The 25,804-nt window shown below is 45.7% G+C and overlaps 1 protein-coding gene across 3 annotated transcripts in view; it reads right to left on the bottom strand.

The window, feature by feature from the left end:
* The window catches only part of SLC25A21 (solute carrier family 25 member 21), a 376,374-nt gene extending 356,358 nt beyond the window's left edge, over positions 1-20,016 (bottom strand). For all 3 annotated transcript variants that reach the window (XM_038756566.1, XM_038756567.1, XM_038756564.1), the window contains exon 1: positions 19,950-20,016. In XM_038756566.1, coding sequence (XP_038612494.1) covers positions 19,950-20,010 — 61 coding nt within the window. In that variant the 5' untranslated portion in view covers positions 20,011-20,016. The remainder of the gene's footprint in view (positions 1-19,949) is intronic.
* Between the last annotated feature and the right edge of the window lie 5,788 nt (positions 20,017-25,804).

Below are 25,804 nucleotides of genomic sequence, written 5' to 3' on the forward strand. Positions count from 1 at the left end.
CCAAGCACTTAGTACAGTGCTCTGCATAGAGTAAGCGCTCAATAAATCCCACTGATTGATTGGTGTATGAGTTGCGAGCTTTTCCTGCACGGTGGGACAGGATACAAAGTCTCAGTCTCTGCCTCCCAGCCCAACTTCATCACAAGATGCCGGGGCAATTAAAGTCAATCAGTGGTATTTATTGAGTACTTACTGTGTGCAGAGTGGTGTACTTGGGAGATTATACTGCAACAGAGTTGGTAGACGTTCCCTGCCCACGGTGAGCTCACAGTCTAGCGGGGGAGACAGACATTAATATAAAAATTAATTGCATTTATTGAGTATGTACTGTGCTCAGAACACTGAGCGCACAAGAGGGAAGCAGTGTAGCCTGGTGGTCCTCTCCCAGACCTCAGCCTTCCCCCATGGTGGGCACAACAGCATGGGCCCCAGCCCTCTGCCACGTTGGGGGCCCCCATCTCTCCAAACCCTGCCCAAAGAAGCCCACTTCCTGCAGGCCTCAACTGAGGCACAGAGAAAGTAAGTGACTTGCCCAAAGCCACACAGCTGACAATTGGCAGAGCCGGAATTCAAACCCATGACCCCTGACTCCAAAGCCTGTGCTCTTTCCACCGAGCCACACTGCTTCTCACTCGACTCCCACGGGATCTCAAAGGAAACACATCAGTTGCAGGGTTTGCCCTTATTTTTTTTTCCTTTTATGGTATTTGTTAAGAGCTTACTATGTGCCCGGCACTCTACTAAACCCTGGGGTAGGTACAAGTTAATTCAATTGGACAGAGTCCCTGTCCCACACAGGCCTCAGTCTTAATCCCCATTTTACAGATGAGGTCACTGAGGCCCAATGAAGGGACTTGGGTGCCTTAATAATAATAATGATAATAATAATAATAATAATAATGATAGCATTTGTTAAGCGCTTACTATGGGCAAAGCACTGTTCTAAGCTCTGGGGAGGTTACAAGGTGATCAGGTTGTCCCATTGGGGGCTCAGAGTCTTGATCCCCATTTTACAGATGAGGTAACTGAGGCCCAGAGAAGTGAAATGACTTGCCCAAAGTCACCCAGCTGACAATTGGCAGAGCCAGGATTTGAACCCATGACCTCTGACTTCAAAGCCCATGCTCTTTCCATTGAGCCACACTGCTTCACTAGTCTTGGGAAGTCTTCTGCCTTCCCAAGTCACCATCCCCGTCACAGGGAATCTTACTTGTATTTACTGTTATGGTATTAAGCACTTATTATGTGCCAGGCACTGTACTAAGTGCTAGGGTGGATGCAAGATAATCAGGTTAGACACATTCCCTGTCCCACATTGGGCTCACAGTCGTAACACCCTTTTTACAGGCGAGATAACTGAAGCCCAGAGAAGTGACTTGCACAAGGTCACACAGAAGACGAGTGGCAGAGCTGGGATTAGAACCCCGGTCCTCTGACCCCCAGGCCCTGCTCTTTCCACTAAGCCAAGCTGCTTTCCAGGAGGATCCATCGTCTGCCATAAATTAAATACAGTAAAACGACGGGAAATAAAGGGCCTCTGCTTCAGATTCAGGAGGAGTTCACTGCTTTCCACTGGCTACTTATTCCCGCATTTAGGCTGTGACAGCGGCTTGTGCAAAACCTGGCAGCTTTCACGCCGACACGTGAAATAACTCCGGCCAGGGCAGAGAAACGGCAAAATGGATGTGTAAAGCCCCATCATCATCATCATCATCAATTGTATTTATTGAGCGCTTACTATGTGCAGAGCACTGTACTAAGCGCTTGGGAAGTACAAATTGGCAACATATATGTGAAGTAACTCCGGCCGGGGCAGAGAAACGGCAAAATGGATGTGTAAAGCCCCATCATCATCAATCGTATTTATTGAGCACTTACTATGTGCAGAGCACTGTACCAAGCGCTTGGGAAGTACAAATTGGCAACATATAGAGACAGTCCCTACCCAACGGTGGGCTCACGCTTTTGAAAGCTGGACATCTGGTGAACTTATTTACAGGGCTTTGCACGTAGCAAGCGCTTAATAAATGCCATTATTGTTATTATTTAGGGGAAAACTGTAGGCAGCAGAATTCCCCGCTTGTGTTGGCATCATGAACTCCCGCCCTGGGAAGCTTAGGGTTGTTTTTGCTTGGGGGGGTGGGGGAGATCAGGTAATTCCCCAGACAAAGCCATCTCTGACAGCTCAAATAGCTTCGGTGTTTCTTATTTCCTTGAGGAACACTTATCTGCTTTGCCGTCTGATAGATTCTTTGGGGAATATGTGGCTAATTGGGCTACTTTGCTTCAATTTGGGTTGCCCTTCCTCTCCAAGCCCTCCGCTGGCTCCCCGAGCAGAGTCACACTGCCACCTTGTGGACACCTGCTGCTTTACCATCCTATTTCCTGAGCGCTTCCTCTGGGCAGGGCACTGTAATAATAATAATAATAATAATAATAATAATAATAATAATAATAATAATGGCATTTGTTAAGCGCTTAATATGTGCAAAGCACTGTTCTAAGCGCTGGGGGGGGAATACAAGGTGATCAGGTTGTCCCAGATGGGGCTCACAATCTTAATCCCCATTTTCCAGATGAGGTAACTGAGGCTCAGAGAAGTGACTTGCCCAAGATCACACAGCAGACACGTGGCAGAGCCAGGATTCGAACCCATGACCTCTGACTCCCAAGCCCGGGCTCTTTCCGCTGAGCCACGCTGCTTCACTATACTACGCGCTTGGGAGACTCCTACTGAGCGCTCACCTCCACCGGGAGGCCTTCCCAGACTGAGCCCTCTCCTTCCTCTCCCCCTCCCCACCTCCTTCCCCTCTCCACAGCACCTGTGTATATGTTTGTCCAGATTTATTACTCCACGTACGTATTTACTATTCTATTTATTTTCTTTTGTTAATATAATAATGATAGCATTTATTAAGCGCTTACTATGTGCAAAGCACTGTTCTAAGCCCTGGGGAGGTTACAAGGTGATCAGGTTGTCCCCCGGGGGGCTCACAGTCTTAATCCCCATTTTACAGATGAGGTAGCTGAGGCACCGAGAAGGGAAGTGACTTGCCCAAAGTCACACAGCTGACAATTGGCGGAGCTGGGATTTGAACCCATGACCTCTGACTCCAAAGCCCGGGCTCTTTCCACCGGGCCACGCTGCTTCTCTTTTAAGATAACAATATGCTTTGTTTTGGTGTCTGTCTCCCCCTTCTAGACTGTAAGCCCGGTGATGGGGAGGGGCCGTCTCTATATGTTGCCAACTTGGACTTCCCAAGCGCTTAGTACAGTGCTCTGCACACAGTACACGCTAAATAAATGCGATTGAATAATAATAATAATAATGGCATTTGTTAAGCACTTACTATGTGCAAAGCACTGTTCTAAGCGCTGGGGAGGTTACAAGGTGATCAGGTTGTCCCACGGGGGGAAAAAATCACAGTTTTAATCCCCATTTTACAGATGAGGGAACTGAGGCCCAGAGAAGTTAAGTGACTTGCCCAAAGTCACACGGCTGACAGTTGGCGGAGCCGGGATTTGATCCCATAGTAGAGAAGCAGCCTGGCTCAGTGGAAAGAGCCCGGGCTTTGGAGTCAGAGGTCATGGGTTCGAATCCCAGCTCCACCAATTGTCAGCTGGGTGACTTTGGGCAAGTCACTTTTCTGTGCCTCAGTTACCTCATCTGTAAAATGGGGATTAAGACTGTGAGCCCCCCGTGGGACAACCTGATCACCTTGTAACCTCCCCAGCGCTTAGAACAGTGCTTTGCACATAGTAAGCGCTTAATAAATGCCATCATTATTATTATCATGACCTCTGACTCCAAAATCCGGGCTCTTTCCACTGAGCCACGCCGCTTCATTGAATGAATGAATACACCACAACAAGATAACGGACACATTCCCTGCCCACAACGAATTTACAGTCTGGAGGGGGGGCACATTCAAAGCACGCCGTGTGCTTGGTAAGCACATACATGTGCCGGGCACCGTAATAATAATAATAATGATGGTATCTGTTCAGCGCTTACCATGTTCTAAGCTCTGGGGTAGATACAAGGTAATCAGGTTGTCCCACATAGGGTTCACAGTCTTAATCCCCATTTTACAGATGAGGTAACCGAAGCACAGAGAAGTTACGTGGCTTGCCCAAAGTCACACAGCTGACAAGTGGCGGAGCCGGGATTAGAACCCACGACCTGACTCCCGAGCCCGTGCTTTTTCCATTAAGCCACGTGCAAGCTAATCAGATTGGACACGGTCCCCACATTGGGGCTTGGTCTTAATGCCCATTTTACAGTTGAGGTAAGAAAGGCCCAGAGAATTTAAGTGACTTGCCCAAGGTCACAGAGCAGACACATGGCGGAGCCAGTATTAGAAGCCAGGTCCTTTTGAGTCAGTCCTTAGCCCGACTGAGCCCGTTGTTGGTTAGGGACTGTCTCTATATGTTGCCAACTTGTACTTCCCAAGCGCTTAGTACAGTGCTCTGCACACAGTAAGTGCTCAATAAATACGATTGAATGAATGAACGGGAAAGGAACTTGCACTGAAGGCAATCATTATTCATTCAATCGTGTTTACTGAGCACTTACTATGTGCAAAACATGGTACTAAGCGCTTGGAAAGTCCAATTCGGCAACAGAGACGATCCCTACCCAACAACCGGTTCACATTAGGCACCAATAAAGGATCAAATGCACCTAGAGACCTAACATGGGGAAGAAAGGTGTGACTGTCCTCTGAGGGAGTGAGCCCCAGGTGGAATCAATCAGTGGTATTTATTGAGCACTTACTGCGTGCAGAGCACTGTACAAAAAACTTAGGAGGATATAACAGAGTGAGCACCAGGTGGAATCAATCAGTGGTATCTATTCTATTTATTTTATTTTGTATGTTTGGTTTTGTTCTCTGTCTCCCCCTTTTAGACTGTGAGCCCACTGTTGGGTAGGGACTGTCTCTATATGTTGCCAATTTGTACTTCCCAAGCGCTTAGTACAGTGCTCTGCACATAGTAAGCGCTCAATAAATACAATTGATGATGATGATGATGGTATTTATTGAGCACTTACTGCGTGCAGAGCACTGTACTAAGAACTTAGGAGGATATAACAGAGTTGGTAAGTATGTTTCCTGCCACAGTGGGATTTGTCTGGAAGGGAAGTGGCTCATCATCGACCATTATCATCGATGACGTTTATTGAGTACTTATTGTGTAAAGAGTTCTGTACTAATAATAATAATGGCATTTATTAAGCGCTTACTATGTGCAAAGCACTGTTCTGAGCGCTGGAAGAGTACAACCCAAAAAAGTTGGTAGGCAGCAGATACGTGGAAGAGCCAGGATAAGAACATAGCAGTTCAGCTCCGTCTGGTACAAAGCCCAGGGCGTGAGGGTGACTTCTGGGCTTGACCCAAATCCATGGAAAGCCTCAAAACCACCCCCTCCAACCAGAGCGACTCTTCTTTAGACGATTCTTGATTGTTTTACTTTTTCTTTTTTAGTGGTATGCTAAAACACTTACTCTGTGCCCCGCACTGTACCAAGGGCTGGTGTAGATACAAGCTAATAAGGTGGGAAACAGTCCCTGTCTCTCATGGGGCTCAAGGTCTTAGAAGGGAGTGGGAGAATATGGAAGGAGGGATTAGTCAGGGAAGGCCTCTTGGAGGAGATGTGCCTTTGGTAAGGCTTTGAATCAATCAATCAGTCGCATTTATTGAGCGCTTACTATGTGCAGAGCACTGCACTAAGCGCTTGGGAAGTACAAATTGGCAACATATAGAGACAGTCCCTACCCAACAGTGGGCTCACAATCTAAAAGGGGGACACAGAGAACAAAACCAAACATGCTAACAAAATAAAATAAATAGAATAGATATGTACAAGGAAAATAAATAAATAGAGTAATAAATATGTACAAACATATATACATATATACAGGTGCTGTGGGGTAGGGAAGGAGGTAAGATGGGGGGGATGGAGAGGGGGATGAGGGGGAGAGGAAGGAAGGGGCTCAGTCTGGGAAGGCCTCCTGGAGGAGGTGAGCTCTCAGCAGGGCCTTGAAGGGAGGAAGAGAGCTAGCTTGGCGGATGGGCAGAGGGATTGGGGGCATTCCAGGCCCGGGGAAGGACGTGGGCCGGGGGTCGATGGCGGGACAGGCGAGAACGAGGTACGGTGAGGAGATTAGCGGCAGAGCAGCGGAGGGTGCGGGATGGGCTGGAGAAGGATAGAAGGGAGGGAGAAGAAAGGAGGGGAATTGTCTGCCGGATAATGAGGAGGGAAGGCGATTAAGGACAGAGGCAGGACATCAATCAATCGTATTTATTGAGCGCTTACTGTGTGCAGAGCACTGTACTAAGCGCTTGGGAAGTACAAGTTGGCAACATATAGAGACAGTCCCTACCCAACAGCGGGCTCACAGTCTAAAAGGACATGAGCGAGAGGTCGGTGGTGAGATAGACGAGATCAAGGTACAGTAAGGTTAGAATTAGAGGAGCAAAGTGTGCGGGCTGGGTTCTAGAGGAGAATAGCAAGGTGAGGTAATAGGGAACTGTTGACCCAAAGAAATGTCAATTACCCACATTTTGTGCACATCCTACAAAGGAGTTATAGGAGTTCAGACGTTTCTGGGCGAAAATTAGAATTAAGATCCTGGCCTCTTCCACCCACCCCCCATCACAGTTTTCATTACCCTCGGGAACTCCAAATAATCTCTTCTGCAAATCTTGACTTCTTACTCCTGCTGCTCGTAGGGTCTCTTCCCTAGAAGGCCCAGTTGGGGTTCAACTGCAGCGGGGCCAACATCGCGACGAGCATTTCGGGCCGCTTAGTCAGCCGGGGCCAGGATAGGACTCAGCAGCGTGGCTCGGTGGAAAGAGCCCGGGCTTTGGAGTCAGAGGTCATGGGTTCAAATCCCAGGTCTGCCAATTGTCAGCTGTGTGACTTTGGGCAAGTCACTTAACTTCTCTGTGCCTCAGTCACCTCAACTGTAAAATGGGGATTAATACTGTGAGCCCCCTGTGGGGCAACCTGATCAACTTGTAACCTCCCCAGCTCTTAGAACAGTGCTTTGCACATAGTAAGCGCTTAATAAATGCCATCATCATTATTATTATAATTATTATTATGCCAGGCTAGCAGACTCCTCTGTACCTCGAGGGTCTGTAAGCAGGTCCAGAGCTTTCTTCTAAGGACCTCTAGACTAAGTTCCTTATGGGCAGGGAGCACGTCTACCAACACGGCCACAATGGAATCACTTGATCATATTTGAGCACTTACTATGTGCAGAGCACTGTACTAAGTGCTTGAGGACAATCCAACAGAATTAGCAGTCCCGAGCCCTGCCCATAACAAGCTTAATAATAATAATGATCATCATCATCATCAATCGTACTTATTGAGCGCTTACTGTGTGCAGAGCACTGTACTAAGCGCTTGGGAAGTACAATGATGGCATTTGTTAAGCTTACTATGTGCTAAGTATTGGGGAGGATACAAGGCAATCAGGTTGTCCCATGTGGGGCTCACAGTCTTAATACCCATTTTACAGATGAGGTAACAGGCACAGAGAAGTTAAATGATTTGCCCATGGTCACACAGCTGACATTTGGCAGAACAGGGACTTGAACCCATGACCTGACTCCCAAGCCTGTGCTCTTTCTATTTAGCCACAGTCTACTGTACTCCCCAAAGTGCTTACTACAGTGCTCTACTAAATCAATACTACTGATTAATTGATCGCGATTCCATGACCCCCACCCCCAAGAGTTTCAAGGGCTTGGAGGGTACCAAAAGAACAATGCTGGAGATCCACATCCCCTTCTCTGGTATTCCCTGGTAGGTTGGTGGGGGGGGGGGGGGGTCCCCTTCAGAGAGCTAACCAGTCCCAGCCTGTACACTGGCCCCCCACCAACCCCCCCAAAAAAATCACACACACACACACACACACACACACACACACACACACACACCTGGAGTTCCCTAAGGCCAGCTGAAACTTCCGCAGTTCCTGGATTCCACTCTAGTGTACCCCAGGGCTCAGACATTGGGAACAACGTTCTGTCAGCAATGAGGGGGATCAACAAGGCCCTAGGCAGTCACACAGCTCCCTCAAGATCCCCACCAGAGATCTCTCCTCTTCCCAAGTCCTGCCCTCCCCATATCCTCCAGCCCTTGCTAAAAATGTAATTGATCCTACTTGGTGCAGCTGTAACGAAGAGAAGCAGCGTGGCCTAAGGGACAGAGCACAGGCCTCGGAGTCAGAAGCACTTGGGTTCTAAGCTTGGCCCCACCACTGGTCTGCTGTGTGACCTTGGCAAGTCACTTCACTTCTCTGGGCCTCATCTGCAAAATGGGGAATAAGACTGTGAGCCCCAATTGTGGGACAGAGTATCTGTATTTGGCCTGATTACTTGTATCTACCCCTGCACTTAGTACAGTGCCTGGCACATAGCAAGCACTTAAATACCTTAAAAAAGCCAAAAAACAAAAACAAAAAAAGCTTCAAATTGATTTCCACTGATGGTGTTTAAGGTTGGGGTTTTTTTTTTTTTTTTTTGCATTTGCCCTCTTCTCCCTCATACTGTGCACCTTAAAAACCTCAGTCCTCTTTTTGGAAATTTTCCAAGGCCGTTTGGACCATACCAGGGATATTACCTGTACATGCTCTGTACATTAGCAACAGCTTTTATGAATTGGATGGCAGCTTCACTTTATCCCTCCTTTTTGCTAATAGGTAAACTGGTAATAATAATAACAATAATAATGGTATTTGTTTAGCACTTACTATGTGCAAAGCACTGTTCTAAGCGCTGGGGAGGTTACAAGGTGATCAGGTTGTCCCACGGGGGGCTCACAGTTTTAATCCCCGTTTTACAGATGAGGTAACAAGCACAGAGTAGTGAAGTGACTTGCCCAAAGTCACACAGTTGGCAGAGCTGAGATTTGAACCCATGACCTTATGACTCCAAAGCCCGTGCTCTTTCCACTGAGCCACCCTGCTTCTCACCAGTTAGCCAACAAGTGCCATCTGTTCTCCCTCCTCAACTATGAACCCCATGTGGGTCAGAATCCATGTCCCACCTGATTATCTTGTTCTAAGCACTGGGTAGACAACACTTGACACAGTAAGCAGTTAAATAGCATTATTATCCACAGGCCCTTGACCATATGACGATGATGAAAAAGCAGCTGAAAAGCACACAAAAATGCAGCTAAACACAAACATCTGAGTGACCTTGTGATTACAAGAAAACTAACTGCAGGCAAATGAGGAAGCACGAAAACAGGAGGCCCAGATCGCTAGAGTGTTTGCAACAATTGCTGTCACACAGCTGTTGATGTCTAACACGGAGCAAGTTCACTTTATACAGCACCTTCTGAAGTTTACACCCAAATGAGTCAGTGTGGAAAATGCAGTGGATCCCCCTTACCGTAAGAGGTTAAGTATTAGAGAAGCAACGTGGCTCAGTGGAAAGAGCCCGGGCTTTGGAATCAGAGGTCATGGGTTCAAATCCTGGCTCCGCCACTTGTCAGCTGTGTGACTTTGGGCAAGACACCTAACTTCTCTGTGCCTCAGTTCCCTCATCTGTAAAATGGGGATGAAGACTGTGAGCCTCCCTTGGGACAACCTGATCACCTTGTAACCTTCCCAGTGCTTAGAATAGTGCTTTGCACATAGTTAGCACTTAATAAATGCTATTATTATTAGTAGTAGTATGAAGTTCATCATTCAGAAAAGTTTGCCTTAAAAGGATCCTACAACTATCTTTCCTCCTTCCTCCAACCATTCGCCGATGAATTCAATTGAATATCACTCAGCTGATAGCACTTGACAAGAATTATCCAGCTGATGAATCAATCGTATTGGGCACTTATTCTTAAGTGATTCGGAGAGTACAACAGTTGTACTGTTGGTAGACATGTTGCCTGCCTTCAATCAATCAATTGTATTTATTGAGTGCTTACTGTGTGCACAGCACTGTACTAAGCGCTTGGGAAGTACATGCTGGCAACATATACAGTCCCTACTCAACAGTGGGCTCACAGTCTAGAAAGGGGAGACAGAGAACAAAACCAAACATACTTCCAAAATAAAATAGAATAGATATGTACAAGTAAAAGAGAGTAATAAATATGTACAAACAAGGATATTACAGTCTACAGGGGGAGACAGACATTAATAGAAAAAAGTTAGACTTGTACACTAGTGATGGGGGGCAAATCAAGAGCACAAATCCAAGTGAAAGGGGGATGTCGATGGGAAAGGGAATGGAGGAAATGAGGGTTCAGACAGGGAAGGCCTCTTGGAGATGTGATTTTAATTAGGCTTTGAAGGTGGGGAAGAGTGAGGATGGTTTGTCAGATACAAAGGGGGAGGGCGTTTCAGGCCAGAGGCAGGACATGGGTGTGGTGAGATCTGTGGGGAGACAGATGAGATCGAGCTATGGTGATTAGGTTAGCATTGGAAGCGACAATGCTATTAAAGATGGATTTCTACTCAACACAACTGAATGAAAGAAAGGGTGTACCTGTGGTCACATAAGCACAAAGCCAGTCTCTTACTGGTTTTTTTTAATGGCATTTATTAAGTGTTTACTACGTGCAAAGCACTGTTCTAAGCACTGGGGAGGTTACAAGGTGATCAGGTTGTTCCACGGGGGGCTCACAGTCTTCATCCCCATTTTACAGATGAGGGAACTGAGGCCCAGAGAAGTGGACTTGCCCAAAGTCACACAGCTGACAATTGGCGGAGCGGGGGTTTGAACCCATGACCTCTGACTCCCAAGCCCCTGCTCTTTCCACTGAGCCACGCTGCTTCTCTTAGGTTAAATAGGAATCTTAAAAGAAGTCACATTACTGTTAAATTCAGAACCATTCGCTTCTGCCTAAAAACAAATGCACTTAAACTAAGTGAACTGCTTAGATTTTATGAGCATAGAGACATTCTTCTAATCTAAAGAGGCTTATAAAAAAAGAATGGAAAGTCACTGGCCACAGAGCCCGAGTTGAGAAGTGTTTAATACTTTTTTTTTTGGAAGTTACCAAGAACCCACAATATTCCAATTTAATATTTTTTGGGGGTGGGGTGGGGGAGTAAAGGGGAGGAGGCGGGAGAAATGCTTCAATTGCAATGTTCAGTGGCATTTATTGATTCTTTAATCAATGGTATTTATTGAGCATTTAACAGGTGCGGGTCTGTGTCTTAAGAGTGCACAGGTGTGGGGCACTATCCTAAATGCCTGAGCGCACACAGGTGCGTGGCCCTGTCCTAAGCGCTTGGGAGGGCATAACATAAAAATGTTGCGGGTTCTTTTCAAAAAAAAAAAAAGTTTTCCAAATACTCGATTCAGTTTTCCCAAACAAGGAGCAGTAAAACACGGGGACAGGGGCAAAATCAGCTAGACAGCACCTCCACTCCAGCGCTTAGTACAGTACTAATGTACAGTGCTGATACTTAGTACAGTTTCTGGCACAATAGCAATAGTAGTAGTGGCATTTGTTAAGCGTTTACTAAATGCCGAGCACTGTTCTAAGTTCTAAGTGTTATTTATTTATCTTACTTGTACATATCAATCGCATTTATCTATTCTATTCATTTTATAGATTTTATTTTATTTTAATAGATATACATATCTATTCTATTTATTTTATTTTGTTAGTATGTTTGGTTTTGTTCTCTGTCTCCCCCTTCTAGACTGTGAGCCCGCTGTTGGGTAGGGACTGTCTCTAGATGTTGCCGACTTGTACTTCCCAAGCGCTTAGTACAGTGCTCTGCACGCAGTAAGCGCTCAATAAATACGATTGATTGATTGATTCTAAGCACTGGGGAGGATACTGGGGAGGATACTCCCCCTCGTCCCCCTCCCCGTCCCCCCCATCTTACCTCCTTCCCTTCCCCACAACACCTGTATATGTATATATGTTTGTACATATTTATTACTCTATTTATTTTACTTGTACATATCTATTCTATTTATTTTATTTTGTTAGTATGTTTGGGTTTTTTTTTTCTCTGTCTCCCCCTTTTAGACTGTGAGCCCAATGTTGGGTAGGGACTGTCTCTATATGTTGCCAAGTTGTACTTCCCAAGCGCTTAGTACAGTGCTCTGCACATAGTAAGCGCTCAATAAATATGATTGATTGATTGATACAAGGTGATCAGGTTGTCCCACCTGGGGATCACAGTCTTCTGCCCCATTTTACAGGGGAGGTCACTGTGGCTCAGAAGTGACTTGCCCAAGGTCACACAGCTGACAATTGGTGGAGTGGGGATTTGAACCCATGACCTCTGACTCCCAAGTCCGTGCTCTTTTCATTGAGCCATTAAGCGCTTACTATGTGCCAAGCACTGTTCTTAGCGCTGGGGTGGACACAAGGTCATCAGGCTGTCCCACGTGGAGCTCACAGTGTGTTCCCGGCCCACAACGAATTAACAGTCTAGAGAGGGAAATGGACATTAATATAAATATTATTATAATATATTAATATATTATAATATATTAATATAATCAACATAGATATAATAACATTATTATTCATTCTTATATAATGAATTGTGATTTGGCTGACATGATGATAATGGTGTCAAGCACTGTTCTAAATGCTGGGGTAGGCACAAGGTAATCAGGGTGTCTCACCTGGGGCTCATGCTTTTAATCCCCAGTTTACAGAGGAGGGAACTGAGGCACAGAGAAGTGAAGTGACTTGACCAAGGTCACACGGAAGACAAGTGGCGGGTTGGAATTCGAACCCACGACCTGTGATTCCCAAGCCCGTGCTCTTTCCTAGGTGGACTGCTCGGCTCCTTGTCCAAAAAGGTGCTCTCTAATAATAATAATAATGATAGCGCTTAGAACAGTGCTTTGCACATAGTAAGCACTTAAATACAATTATTATTATTATTATTGTTGTTGTTGTCAAGCGCTTCCTTACTGTGTCCAACCCGCTTTGCTTGTATTCACCCCAGTGCTTAGAACAGTGCCTGGCACATAGTAAGCACTCATGAGAGTAGCGTGGCTCAGTGGAAAGAGCACGGGTTGGGAGTCAGAGGTCATGAGTTCAAATCCCACTCTGCCAGTTGTCAGCTGTGTGACTGAGGGCAAGTCACTTCACTTCTCTGTGCCTCACTTAGCTCATCTGTAAAAAGGGGATGAAGACTGTGAGCCCGACGTGGGACAACCTGATCACCTTGTATCCTCCCCAGCGCTTAGAACAATGCTTTGCACATAGTAAGTGCTTAACAAAGGCCATTATTATTATTATGTGCCAAACACTGTACTAAGCACTGAAGTTGATTTCAGCACCTGACCCCGTTTGCTTGTATTCACCCCAGCACTTAGAACAGTACTTTGCACATAGTAAGCGCTTAACAAATACCATTATAATTATGTGCCAAACACTGTACTAAGCGCTGAAGTTGATTTCAGCACCTGACCCCGTTTGCTTGTATTCACCCCAGAGCTTAGAACAGTGCTTTGCACATGGTAATAGCTTAACAAATGCTATTATAAGTATGTGCCAAACACTGTAAACGCTAAAGTTGATTTCAGCACTTGACCGTTTGCTTGTATTCACCCCAGCGCTTAGGACAGTGCTTTGCACATAGTAAGTGCCTAACAAATGCTATTATAATTGTGCCAAACACTGTACTAAGCGCTGAAGTTGATTTCAGCACCTGACCCCGTTTGCTTGTATTCACCCCAGCGCTTAGAACAGTGCTTTGCACATAGTAAGCACTTAACAAATGCCATTATAATTATTATGTGCCAAACACTGTACTAAGCGCTGAAGTTGATTTCAGCACCTGACCCTGTTTGCTTGTATTCACCCCAGCGCTTAGAACAAACAGTGCTTTGCACATAGTAAGCGCTTAACAAATGCCATTATAATTATTATGTGCCAAACACTGTACTAAGCACTGAAGTAGATTTCAGCACCTGACCCACTTTGCTTGTAATCACCCCAAGGCTTAGAACAGTGCTTTGCACATAGTAAGCGCTTAACATATGCTATCATAATTAATAATAATAATAATAATAATTACTAATAATAATAAATAATAATTATTATTCTGTGCCAAACACTGTACTAAGCGCTGAAGTTGATTTCAGGACCTGACTCCATTTGCTTTTATACCCCCCAGCCCTTAGAACAGTGCTTTGCACATAGTAAGTGCTTAACAAATGCCATTGTAATTATTATGTACCAAACACTGTACCAAGTGCTGAAGTAGATTTTAGCACCTGACCCACTTTGCTTGTAATGACCCCAGCACTTAGAACAGTGCTTTGCACATGGTAAGCGCTTAAAGGCCATTATAATTATTATTATTGTGCCAAACACTGTACTAAGCGCTGAAGTTGATTTCAGCACCTGACCCTGTTTGCTTGTATTCACCCCAGCGCTTAGAACAGTGCTTTGCACATAGTAAGCGCTTAACAAATGCTATTATAATTATTATTATTATTCTGTGCCAAACACTGTACTAAGCGCTGAAGTTGATTTCAGCACCTGACTCCATTTGCTTTTATACCCCCCAGCCCTTAAAACAGTGCTTTGCACATAGTAAGCGCTTAACAAATGCTATTATAATTATTATTATTATTCTGTGCCAAACACTGTACTAAGCGCTGAAGTTGATTTCAGCACCTGACTCCATTTGCTTTTATACCCCCCAGCCCTTAAAACAGTGCTTTGCACATAGTAAGTGCTTAACAAATGCCATTGTAATTATTACGTACCAAACACTGTACCAAGTGCTGAAGTAGATTTTAGCACCTGACCCACTTTGCTTGTAATCACCCCAGCGCTTAGAACAGTGCTTTGCACATGGTAAGCGCTTAACAAATGCTTTTATAATTATTCTGTGCCAAACACTGTACTAAGCGCTGAAGTTGATTTCAGCACCTGACCCCGTTCGCTTGTATTCACCCCAGCGCTTAGAACAGTACTTTACAGTACTTAGAACAGTACTTTTGTTAAGCGCTTAACAAATGCTATTATAATTATTATTATTATTATGTGTCAAACACTGTACTAAGCGCTGAAATTGATTTCAGCACCTGACCCAGTTTGTTTGCATGCACCCCAGCCTTTAGATAATGAGACTGCCGTGCTCCGCGGCCTGCAAAGGCTCCGATAACGACAATCTCCACTTGCAGGATGCCCTGTGACAGTGCTTAATGATAATAATGATGGCATTTGTTAAGCGCTTACTATGTGCCAAGCACTGTTCTAAGCACTGGGGAGGTTACAAGGTGATCAGGTTGTCCCCAAGGGGGGGGCTCCCAATTTTAATCCCCATTTCACAGATGAGGTAACTGAGGTCCAGAGAAGTGACTTGCCCAAAGTCACACAGCTGACAGTTGGCGGAGGCGGCATTTGAACCCATGACCTCTGACTCCAAAGCCTAGGCTCTTTCCACTGAGCCACGCTGCTTCTCCATAGAGGAGCAAGAAGTGATGGGTTTAAGTTATAGGAAGATAGTAAAGACCCCTTTTAGACTGTGAGCCCACTGTTGGGTAGGGACTGTCTCTATATGTTGCCAATTTGTACTTCCCAAGCGCTTAGTACAGTGCTCTGCACACAGTAAGCACTCAATAAATATGATTGATTGAAGTAAAGGGGACAGAGTAAAGAAAGAAAGAAAATATTGCATTTTCATCCCAGACATGGGGTAGAATTTCTACTGTGCGATAAAACCCACCATAGAGTCACACGTTATTGTTGGGAGAGGTTGATGGGCACAACTGAAGCGGCGTGGCTCAGTGGAAAGAGCCCGGGCTTTGGAGTCAGAGGTCATGGGTTCGAATCCCGGCTCCGCCAACTGTCAGCTGTGTGACTTTGGGCAACTCACTTCACTTCTCTGGGCCTCAGTCCCCTCATCTGGAAAATGGGGATGAAGACCGTGAGCCCCCCCCCCCCACCCCCCATGGGACAACTTGATCACCTTGTAACCTCCCCAGCACTTAGAACAGTGCTTTGCACATAGTAAGCGCTTAATAAATGCCATCATTATGATTATAACTAGATGAAGTGTCACCCATCCTGCAGGCTCCAAGGAAACAGTGCTTAGTACAGAGGCGGGGGGTTATTATTACCCTCTACACACACACACACACACACACACCTTCCCTCCTTCCCTTCCCCACAGCACCTTTATATATGTATATATGTTTGTACGTATTTATTACTCCATTTATTTATTTTACTTGTACCTATCTATTCTATTTATTTTATTTTGTTTATGTTTTGTTCTCTGTCTCCCCCTTCTAGACTGCGAGCCCAATGTTGGGTAGGGACGGTCTCTATATGTTGCCAACTTGGACTTCCCAAGCGCTTAGTACAGTGCTCTGCACACAGTAAGCGCTCAATAAATACGATTGATTGATTGATATTATTATTATTACAGCTAGATGAAGTCTCACCCATCCTGCAGGCTCCAAGGAAGCGGTGCTTACTACAGAGGTGGGGGTTATTATTATTATTATCATTATTATTATTACAGCTAGATGAAATCTCACCCATCCTGCGGGCTCCAGGGAAACAGTGCTTAGTACAGAGGCGGGGGTTGTTATTATTATTATTATTATTATTACAGCTAGATGAAGTCTCCCCCATCCTGCAGGCTCCAAGGAAGCAGTGCTTAGTACAGAGGCAGGGGTTGTTATTATTATTATTACAGCTAGATGAAGTCTCACCCATCCTGCAGGCTCCAAGGAAGCGGTGCTTAGTACAGAGGCGGGGGTTATTATTATTATTATTATTACAGCTAGATGAAGTCTCCCCCATCCTGCAGGCTCCAAGGAAGCGGTGCTTAGTACAGAGGCGGGGGTGATTATTATTATTACAGCTAGATGAAGTCTCCCCCATCCTGCAGGCTCCAAGGAAGAGGTGCTTAGTACAGAGGCGGGGGTGATTATTATTATTACAGCTAGATGAAGTCTCCCCCATCCTGCAGGCTCCAAGGAAGCGGTGCTTAGTACAGAGGCGGGGGTGATTATTATTATTACAGCTAGATGAAGTCTCCCCCATCCTGCAGGCTCCAAGGAAGCGGTGCTTAGTACAGAGGCGGGGGTTATTATTATTATTACAGCTAGATGAAGTCTCCCCCATCCTGCAGGCTCCAAGGAAGCGGTGCTTAGAACAGAGGCGGGGGTTATTATTATTATTACAGCTAGATGAAGTCTCCCCCATCCTGCAGGCTCCAAGGAAGCGGTGCTTAGTACAGAGGCGGGGGTTATTATTATTATTATTATTATTACAGCTAGATGAAGTCTCACCCATCCTGCGGGCTCCAAGGAAGCGGTGCTTAGTACAGAGGCGGGGGTTATTATTATTATTATTACAGCTAGATGAAGTCTCCCCCATCCTGCAGGCTCCAAGGAAGCGGTGCTTAGTACAGAGGCGGGGGTGATTATTATTATTACAGCTAGATGAAGTCTCCCCCCATCCTGCGGGCTCCAAGGAAGCGGTGCTTAGTACAGAGGCGGGGGTGATTATTATTATTACAGCTAGATGAAGTCTCCCTCATCCTGCAGGCTCCAAGGAAGCGGTGCTTAGTACAGAGGCGGGGGTTATTATTATTATTACAGCTAGATGAAGTCTCACCCATCCTGCGGGCTCCAAGGAAACAGTGCTTAGTACAGAGGCGGGGGTTATTATTATTATTATTATTACAGCTAGATGAAGTCTCACCCATCCTGCAGGCCCCAAGGAAGCGGTGCTTAGTACAGAGGCGGGGGTTATTATTATTATTATTACAGCTGGATGAAGTCTCCCCCATCCTGCAGGCTCCAAGGAAGCGGTGCTTAGTACAGAGGCGGGGGTTATTATTATTATTATTACAGCTAGATGAAGTCTCACCCATCCTGCGGGCTCCAAGGAAACAGTGCTTAGTACAGAGGCGGGGGTTATTATTATTATTATTATTACAGCTAGATGAAGTCTCACCCATCCTGCAGGCCCCAAGGAAGCGGTGCTTAGTACAGAAGCGGGGGTTATTATTATTATTATTACAGCTGGATGAAGTCTCACCCATCCTGCAGGCTCCAAGGAAGCGGTGCTTAGTACAGAGGCGGGGGTGATTATTATTATTACAGCTAGATGAAGTCTCCCCCATCCTGCAGGCTCCAAGGAAGAGGTGCTTAGTACAGAGGCGGGGGTGATTATTATTATTACAGCTAGATGAAGTCTCCCCCATCCTGCAGGCTCCAAGGAAGCGGTGCTTAGTACAGAGGCGGCGGTTATTATTATTATTATTATTATTGTTACAGCTGGATGAAGTCTCACCCATCCTGCAGGCCCCAAGGAAGCGGTGCTTAGTACAGAGGCGGGGGTTATTATTATTATTATTACAGCTGGATGAAGTCTCACCCATCCTGCAGGCTCCAAGGAAGCGGTGCTTAGTACAGAGGCGGGGGGTGATTATTATTATTACAGCTAGATGAAGTCTCCCCCATCCTGCGGGCTCCAAGGAAGCGGTGCTTAGTACAGAGGCGGGGGTGATTATTATTATTACAGCTAGATGAAGTCTCCCTCATCCTGCAGGCTCCAAGGAAGCGGTGCTTAGTACAGAGGCGGGGGTTATTATTATTATTACAGCTAGATGAAGTCTCACCCATCCTGCGGGCTCCAAGGAAACAGTGCTTAGTACAGAGGCGGGGGTTATTATTATTATTATTATTACAGCTAGATGAAGTCTCACCCATCCTGCAGGCCCCAAGGAAGCGGTGCTTAGTACAGAGGCGGGGGTTATTATTATTATTATTACAGCTGGATGAAGTCTCCCCCATCCTGCAGGCTCCAAGGAAGCGGTGCTTAGTACAGAGGCGGGGGTTATTATTATTATTATTACAGCTGGATGAAGTCTCACCCATCCTGCGGGCTCCAAGGAAGCAGTGCTTACTACAGAGGCGGGGGTTATTATTATTATTATTATTACAGCTGGATGAAGTCTCACCCATCCTGCAGGCCCCAAGGAAGCGGTGCTTAGTACAGAGGCGGGGGTTATTATTATTATTATTACAGCTGGATGAAGTCTCACCCATCCTGCAGGCTCCAAGGAAGCAGTGCTTACTACAGAGGCGGGGGTTATTATTATTATTATTATTACAGCTGGATGAAGTCTCACCCATCCTGCAGGCTCCAAGGAATTGGTGTTTAGTACAGAGGCGGGGGTTGTTATTATTATCACAGCTGGATGAAGTCTCCCCCATCCTGCAGGCTCCAAGGAAGCGGTGCTTAGTACAGAGGCGGGGGTGATTATTATTATTACAGCTAGATGAAGTCTCCCCCATCCTGCAGGCTCCAAGGAAGAGGTGCTTAGTACAGAGGCGGGGGTGATTATTATTATTACAGCTAGATGAAGTCTCCCCCATCCTGCAGGCTCCAAGGAAGCGGTGCTTAGTACAGAGGCGGAGGTTATTATTATTATTATTATTGTTACAGCTGGATGAAGTCTCCCCCATCCTGCAGGCTCCAAGGAATTGGTGTTTAGTACAGAGGCGGGGGTTGTTATTATTATCACAGCTGGATGAAGTCTCACCCATCCTGCAGGCTCCAAGGAAGCGGTGCTTAGTACAGAGGCGGGGGTTATTATTATTATTATTACAGCTGGATGAAGTCTCACCCATCCTGCAGGCCCCAAGGAAGTGGTGCTTAGTACAGAGGCGGGGGTTATTATTATTATTATAGCTAGATGAAGTCTCCCCCATCCTGCAGGCTCCAAGGAAGCGGTGCTTAGTACAGAGGCGGGGGGGCACTACATTCATTCCTTCAATCGTATTTATTGAGCGCTTCCCGCGTGCAGAGCACTGTACTAAGCGTTCGGGAAGTCAGTTGGCCCCGCACCAACAACGGGCAGCCGGCGCCCCTTCGCCCCCGCGCGCGGGCTACTGTCTGGACGCCTTCCCGGGCGCACTAGACTGAGCGCCCCGGGGCGGGGGGGGGGGGACGGCGGGTCTTACCGGCGGAGCCTCCCGCGGCGATCTGCTGCGCGGCCTCCTGCGCGAAACGTGCTGCCGGCATCGTGTCAATCAATCAATAATCGTATTTATTGGGCGCTTACTGTGCGCGGAGCACTGTACTAAGCGCACAACTGTCCACGGGCTTAAAGGGGAGCGGGGGGCGGGGCTTGGAGCAGATGTCCACCAATAGGAGGGGAGCGGCCTGCTCTAGCCACGCCCCTTCCCCCAAAGCCACGCCCCTTCGTTCAGATCACGCCCCTTTCCCCAAGACCACACCCCCTCGCCCCCAAGACCACGCCCCCTTATCCCAAGACCACGGCCCTTCCTTCAGGCCACGCCCCTTTCCCCCAAAAGGACGCGCCCCTTTCCCCAAGGCCATGCCCCTCTCCACCAGGACACGCCCTCTTCCCCAAGGCCACGCCCCTTCCCCCTCAAGACCACGCCCATTTTCCTTCAGACCACGCCCCTTTCCCCAAGGCCACACCACTTTCCCCTCAAGGCCACGCCCCTCTCTCCAGGCCACGCCCATTCCCCCCTAAAGACCACGCCCATTGGGGGCGTGGCCTGTGGGGCGTGCGTGCGCTCTGACGCAAGCACGTACGCACGCACGCTCCCTCCCTCTCCCCCCCCCCCCCCGTCGTGTCAGGCACCTGAGGTAATGTGGTATTCGTTAATGATAACAACAATTATATAAAATAATAATATAACAATAATTAATTATTCATTATTAATAAGATATAAGTATAATGTCGTTATTATAATGGCATTTATTAAGCGCTTACTACGTGTCAAACATTGCTCTGAGCGCTGGGGGAGGTTACAAGGTGATCAGGTTGCCCCCATGACCTCTGACTCCAAATAATAATAATAATAATAATATTTATTAAGCAATTACCATGTGCAAATAATAATAATGGCATTTATTAAAAGCTTACTACGTGTCAAACATTGCTCTGAGCGCTGGGGGAGGTTGCAAGGTGATCAGGTTGCCCCCATGACCTCTGCCTCCAAATCATAATAATAATAATAATATTTATTAAGCGCTTACAATGTGCAAATAATAATGGCATTTATTAAAAGCTTACTACGTGTCAAACATTGCTCTGAGCGCTGGGGGAGGTTACAAGGTGATCAGGTTGCCCCCATGACTTCTGACTCCAAATCATAATAATAATAATAATATTTATTAAGCGCTTACAATGTACAAATAATAATAATGGCATTTATTAAGCGCTTACTACGTGTAAAACATTGTTCTGAGCGCTGGGGGAGATTACAAGGTGATCAGGTTGCCCCCATGACCTCTGACTCCAAATAATAATAATAATAGCATTTATTAAGTGCTTACAATGCACAAATAATAATAATAATAATAATGGCATTTATTAAGCGCTTACTACGTGTCAAACATTGCTCTGAGCGCTGGGGGAGGTTGCAAGGTGATCAGGTTGCCCCCATGACCTCTGACTCCAAATAATAATAATAATAACAATATTTATTAAGCGCTTACAATGTGCAAATAATAATAATGGCATTTATTAAAAGCTTACTACGTGTAAAACATTGCTCTGAGCGCTGGAGGAGGTTACAAGGTGATCAGGTTGCCCCATGACCTCTGACTCCAAATAATAATAATAATAATATTTATTAAGCGCTTACAATGTGTAAATAATAATAATAATAATGGCATTTATTAAACGCTTACTACGTGTAAAACGTTGTTCTGAGCGCTGGGGGAGGTTACAAGGCGATCAGGTTGCCCCTATGACCTGTGACTCTAAATAATAATAATAATAATAATAATAAATTTATTAAGTGCTTACAATGTGCAAATAATAATAATAATAATGGCATTTATTAAGCGCTTACTACGTGTAAAACATTGTTCTGAGCGCTGGGGGAGGTTACAAGGTGATCAGGTTGCCCCACGAGGGGCTCCCGGGCTTCATCCCCATTTGACAGATGAGGGAACTGAGGCCCAGAGAAGTGTAGGGACTTGACCGAAGTCACACAGCTGACAAGTGGCTGAGCAGGGATTTGAACCCATGACCTCCGACTCCAAATAATAATAATAATAATGGCATTTATTAAGTGCTTACAATGTGCAAATAATAATAATAATAATGGCATTTATTAAGCGCGCACTGTTCTAAGCGCTGGGGAGGTTACAAGGTGATCAGGTTGTCCCATGGGGGGCTCCCAGTCTTCATCCCCATTTGACAGATGAGGGAACTGAGGCCCAGAGAAGTGAAGTGACTTGCCCAAAGTCACCCAGCTGACAACTGGCAGAGCCGGGATCTGAACCCATGACCTCTGACTCCAAATAATAATAATAATAATGGCATTTATTAAGCGCTTACTATGTGCCAAGCACTGTTCTAAGCGCTGGGGAGGTTACAAGGTGATAAGGTTGTCCCACCTGGGGCTCACAGTCTTAACCCCCATTTTACAGATGAGGTAACTGAGGCCCAGAGAAGTGAAGTGACTTGCCCAAAGTCACACAGCTGACAAGTGGCGGAGCCGGGATTTGAACCCATGACCTCTGACTCCAAAGCCCGGGCTCTTTCCACTTAGCCACGCTGCTTCTCTTAACTATAATAATAATGATGATGGTATTTGGATTTTTTGGGGACAGCATTTATTAAGCACTTACTATGTGTAAAACATTGTTCTAAGCGCTGGGGGAGGTTACAAGGTGATCAGGTTGTCCCACAGGGGGGCTCACAGTCTTCATCCCCATTTGACAGATGAGGGAACTGAGGCCCAGAGAAGTGAAGTGACTTTCCCAAAGTCACACAGCTGACAAGTGGCGGAGCCGGAATTTGAACCCATGACCTCTGCCTCCAAAGCCCGGGCTCTTTCCACTGAACCACACTGCTTCTCTTAACTATAATAGTAATGATGATGGTATTATTTGGGTTTTTTTTTTTTTTGGATAGCATTTATTAAGTGCTTACTATGAGCCGAGCGCTGTTCCAAGCGCTGGGGAGGTTACAAGATGATCAGGTTGTCCCACGGGGGGGCTCACAGTCTTCGTCCCTATTTGACAGATGAGGGAACTGAGGCACAGGGAAGTGACTTGCCCAAGGTCACACTGTAAACAAGTGTTGGAAGTGGGATTAAAACGCATGACCTAATTCCTAGACACCTGCTCTATCTGCTAGGCCGCTTATCTGATAAACGCTTATTCATTCAGTTGTATTTATTGAGCGCTTACTGGGTGCAGAGCACTGTACTAAGCACTTGGGTGACTACAGTGTAACAATAAACAGACACCTACCCTGCCCACAACGAACTTCATTCATTCATTCATTCAATCGTATTTATTGAGCGCTTACTGTGTGCAGAGCACTGTACCAAGCGCTTGGGAAGTACAAGTTGGCAACATCCAGAGACGGTCCCTACCCAACAGTGGGCTCACAGTCTAGAAGGGGGAGCTTGAAGGGGGAACTTGCGTGTCAGGCATTGTACTAAGCGTTAGGATGGTTAATAATAATAATAATAATGATGATGATGGCATTTATTAAGCGCTTACTATGCGCAAAGCACCGTTCTAAGCGCTGGTAATTATGGTATTTGTTAAGTGCTTACTACACGCCAGGCACTATTTTAAGATACAAGGTAATCGCGTTGGACACAGTTCCTGTCCCACATAGGGCTCACAATCTACATCATCATCATCATCAATCGTATTTATTGAGCGCTTATTGTGTGGAGAGCACTGTACTACGCCCTTGAGAAGTCCAAGTTGGCAACATAGAGAGACAGTCCCTACCCACAGTGGGCTCACAGTCTAAAAGGGGGAGACAGAGAACAAAACCAAACATACTAACAAAATTAAATAGAATAGATATGTCCAAGTAAAATAGAGTAACAAATATGTACAAACATATATACATATATACAGGTGCTGTGGGGAAGGGAAGGAGGTAAGATAGGGGGATGAGGGGGAGAGGAAGGAAGGGGCTCAGTCTGGGAAGGCCTCCTGGAGGAGGTGAGCTCTCAGTAGGGCTCATCATTTTACAGATGAGGGAACTGAAGCACAGAGAAGTTAAGTGGCTCCCCCAAGGTCACACAGCAGACAAGGGACGGAGCCAGGATTAGAACCCATGACCTTCTGACGCCCAGGCTTGTGTTCTATATAGTAGGCCAGTAGCACGTGGCCGGTAAGGGGGGACTGAACGAGGGGATGTTAAGGCCGCTCAAGGCCAGGGTCACTTCATCCACCTAGAAAGCGCTCGTTCGAGATGAGAGCTCCTGCTTCGATTCCCTCGCGTTATTGGATGCGACTTCACCTTAGACTGTCTGCACTCATCTAAACATTAGTGTGACAGGTGTACAACTGAACTGGCTGTGTTCTCTCCAGGTGTAGTTCTGGTTTCCATTTTTTATCCCGCGAATCTAAAACTTCGGACCCTCTTAGTTATATTATTTCAGCATCTGAATGTGAAAATATTTTAAATCGCTTCTGTTCTGCGTTCTTGGGAGGCCTGAAGGGGGTAGTGAAGTGGAAGTTAAGGAATTTCAGATATGATTTGTCTTGTGAAACCTTCCTCCAAGCCAGCCTTACTGATTTCCCTCATTTAGGGAAATTTAGGGAAATCCCCCTTTTAGACTGTGAGCCCACTGTTGGGTAGGGACTGTCTCTGTATGTTGCCAACTTGTACTTCCCAAGCGCTTAGTACAGTGCTCTGCACACAGTAAGCGCTCAGTAAATACGATTGATGATGATGATTCAGCTCTGGGCCCAAAGATCAGGGTCTGCACTAGGGCTTCAGCAGCTGGATGGACATCTATAAGCTCCTATAAGCGCCTAATTACATATCAGTCAATTAGTGATATCACCATCATCATCATCAATCGTATTTATTGAGCGCTTACTATGTGCAGAGCACTGTACTGAGCGCTTGGGAAGTACAAATTGGCAACATATGGAGACAGTCCCTACCCAACAGTGGGCTCACAGTCTAAAAGGGGGAGACAGAGAACAAAACCAAACATACTAACAAAATAAAATAAATAGAATGGATATGTCCAAGTAAAATAAATAAATAGATAAATAGAGTAATAAATATGTACAAACATATATACATAGATACAGGGATATTTATTTATATATACAGGGATATTTACAGTGATATTTATTAACCGCCTACTGTCTGCAGTGAACACTGGTCTAAGCGCTTGGGAGAGTCCAGTACAACAGAATTAGCAGATACATTCCCTGCCCATACTACGCTTGCAGTCTATTTACTTGTACATTTTTGCTATTCTATTTATTTTATTATGTTAATGATGTGCTACATCCCTAATCCCTGGTGCTTAATAAATGCCATCATTATTATTATTATTATTAACTATTCTAACGCTTAGTACAATGGCTGACACACAAGTTCCCCCTTCAAGCTCCCCCTTCTAGACTGTGAGCCCACTGTTGGGTAGGGACCGTCTCAATATGTTGCCAACTTGTACTTCCCAAAGCGCTTAGTACAGTGCTCTGCACACAGTAAGTGCTCAATAAATACGATTGATTGATATATGTTGCCAACTTGTACTTCCCAAGCGCTTAATACAGTGCTCTGCACACAGTAAGCGCTCAATAAATACGATCGAATGAATGTCCATCTTCCCCCTCTAGACTGTAAGCTTCTTGTGGGCAGGGAACACAGCTACCAACTGCTACATTGTACACTCCCAAGTGCTTAGTACAGTGCTCTGCACACAATTAGCGCTCAATAAATACAATTGATTGGTTGGGTGTTTCAAAGGGACGGTTGGCCGTAGGTGAGACTTTGAGCTTCAGTTTATTTCTAACCAGAAGTAAGCCCCCTGGAAAATGATTGCCAAGATCTTTT

Source organism: Tachyglossus aculeatus, chromosome 14 (genome assembly GCF_015852505.1).
Source record: "Tachyglossus aculeatus isolate mTacAcu1 chromosome 14, mTacAcu1.pri, whole genome shotgun sequence".
Lineage (NCBI taxonomy): Eukaryota > Metazoa > Chordata > Mammalia > Monotremata > Tachyglossidae > Tachyglossus > Tachyglossus aculeatus.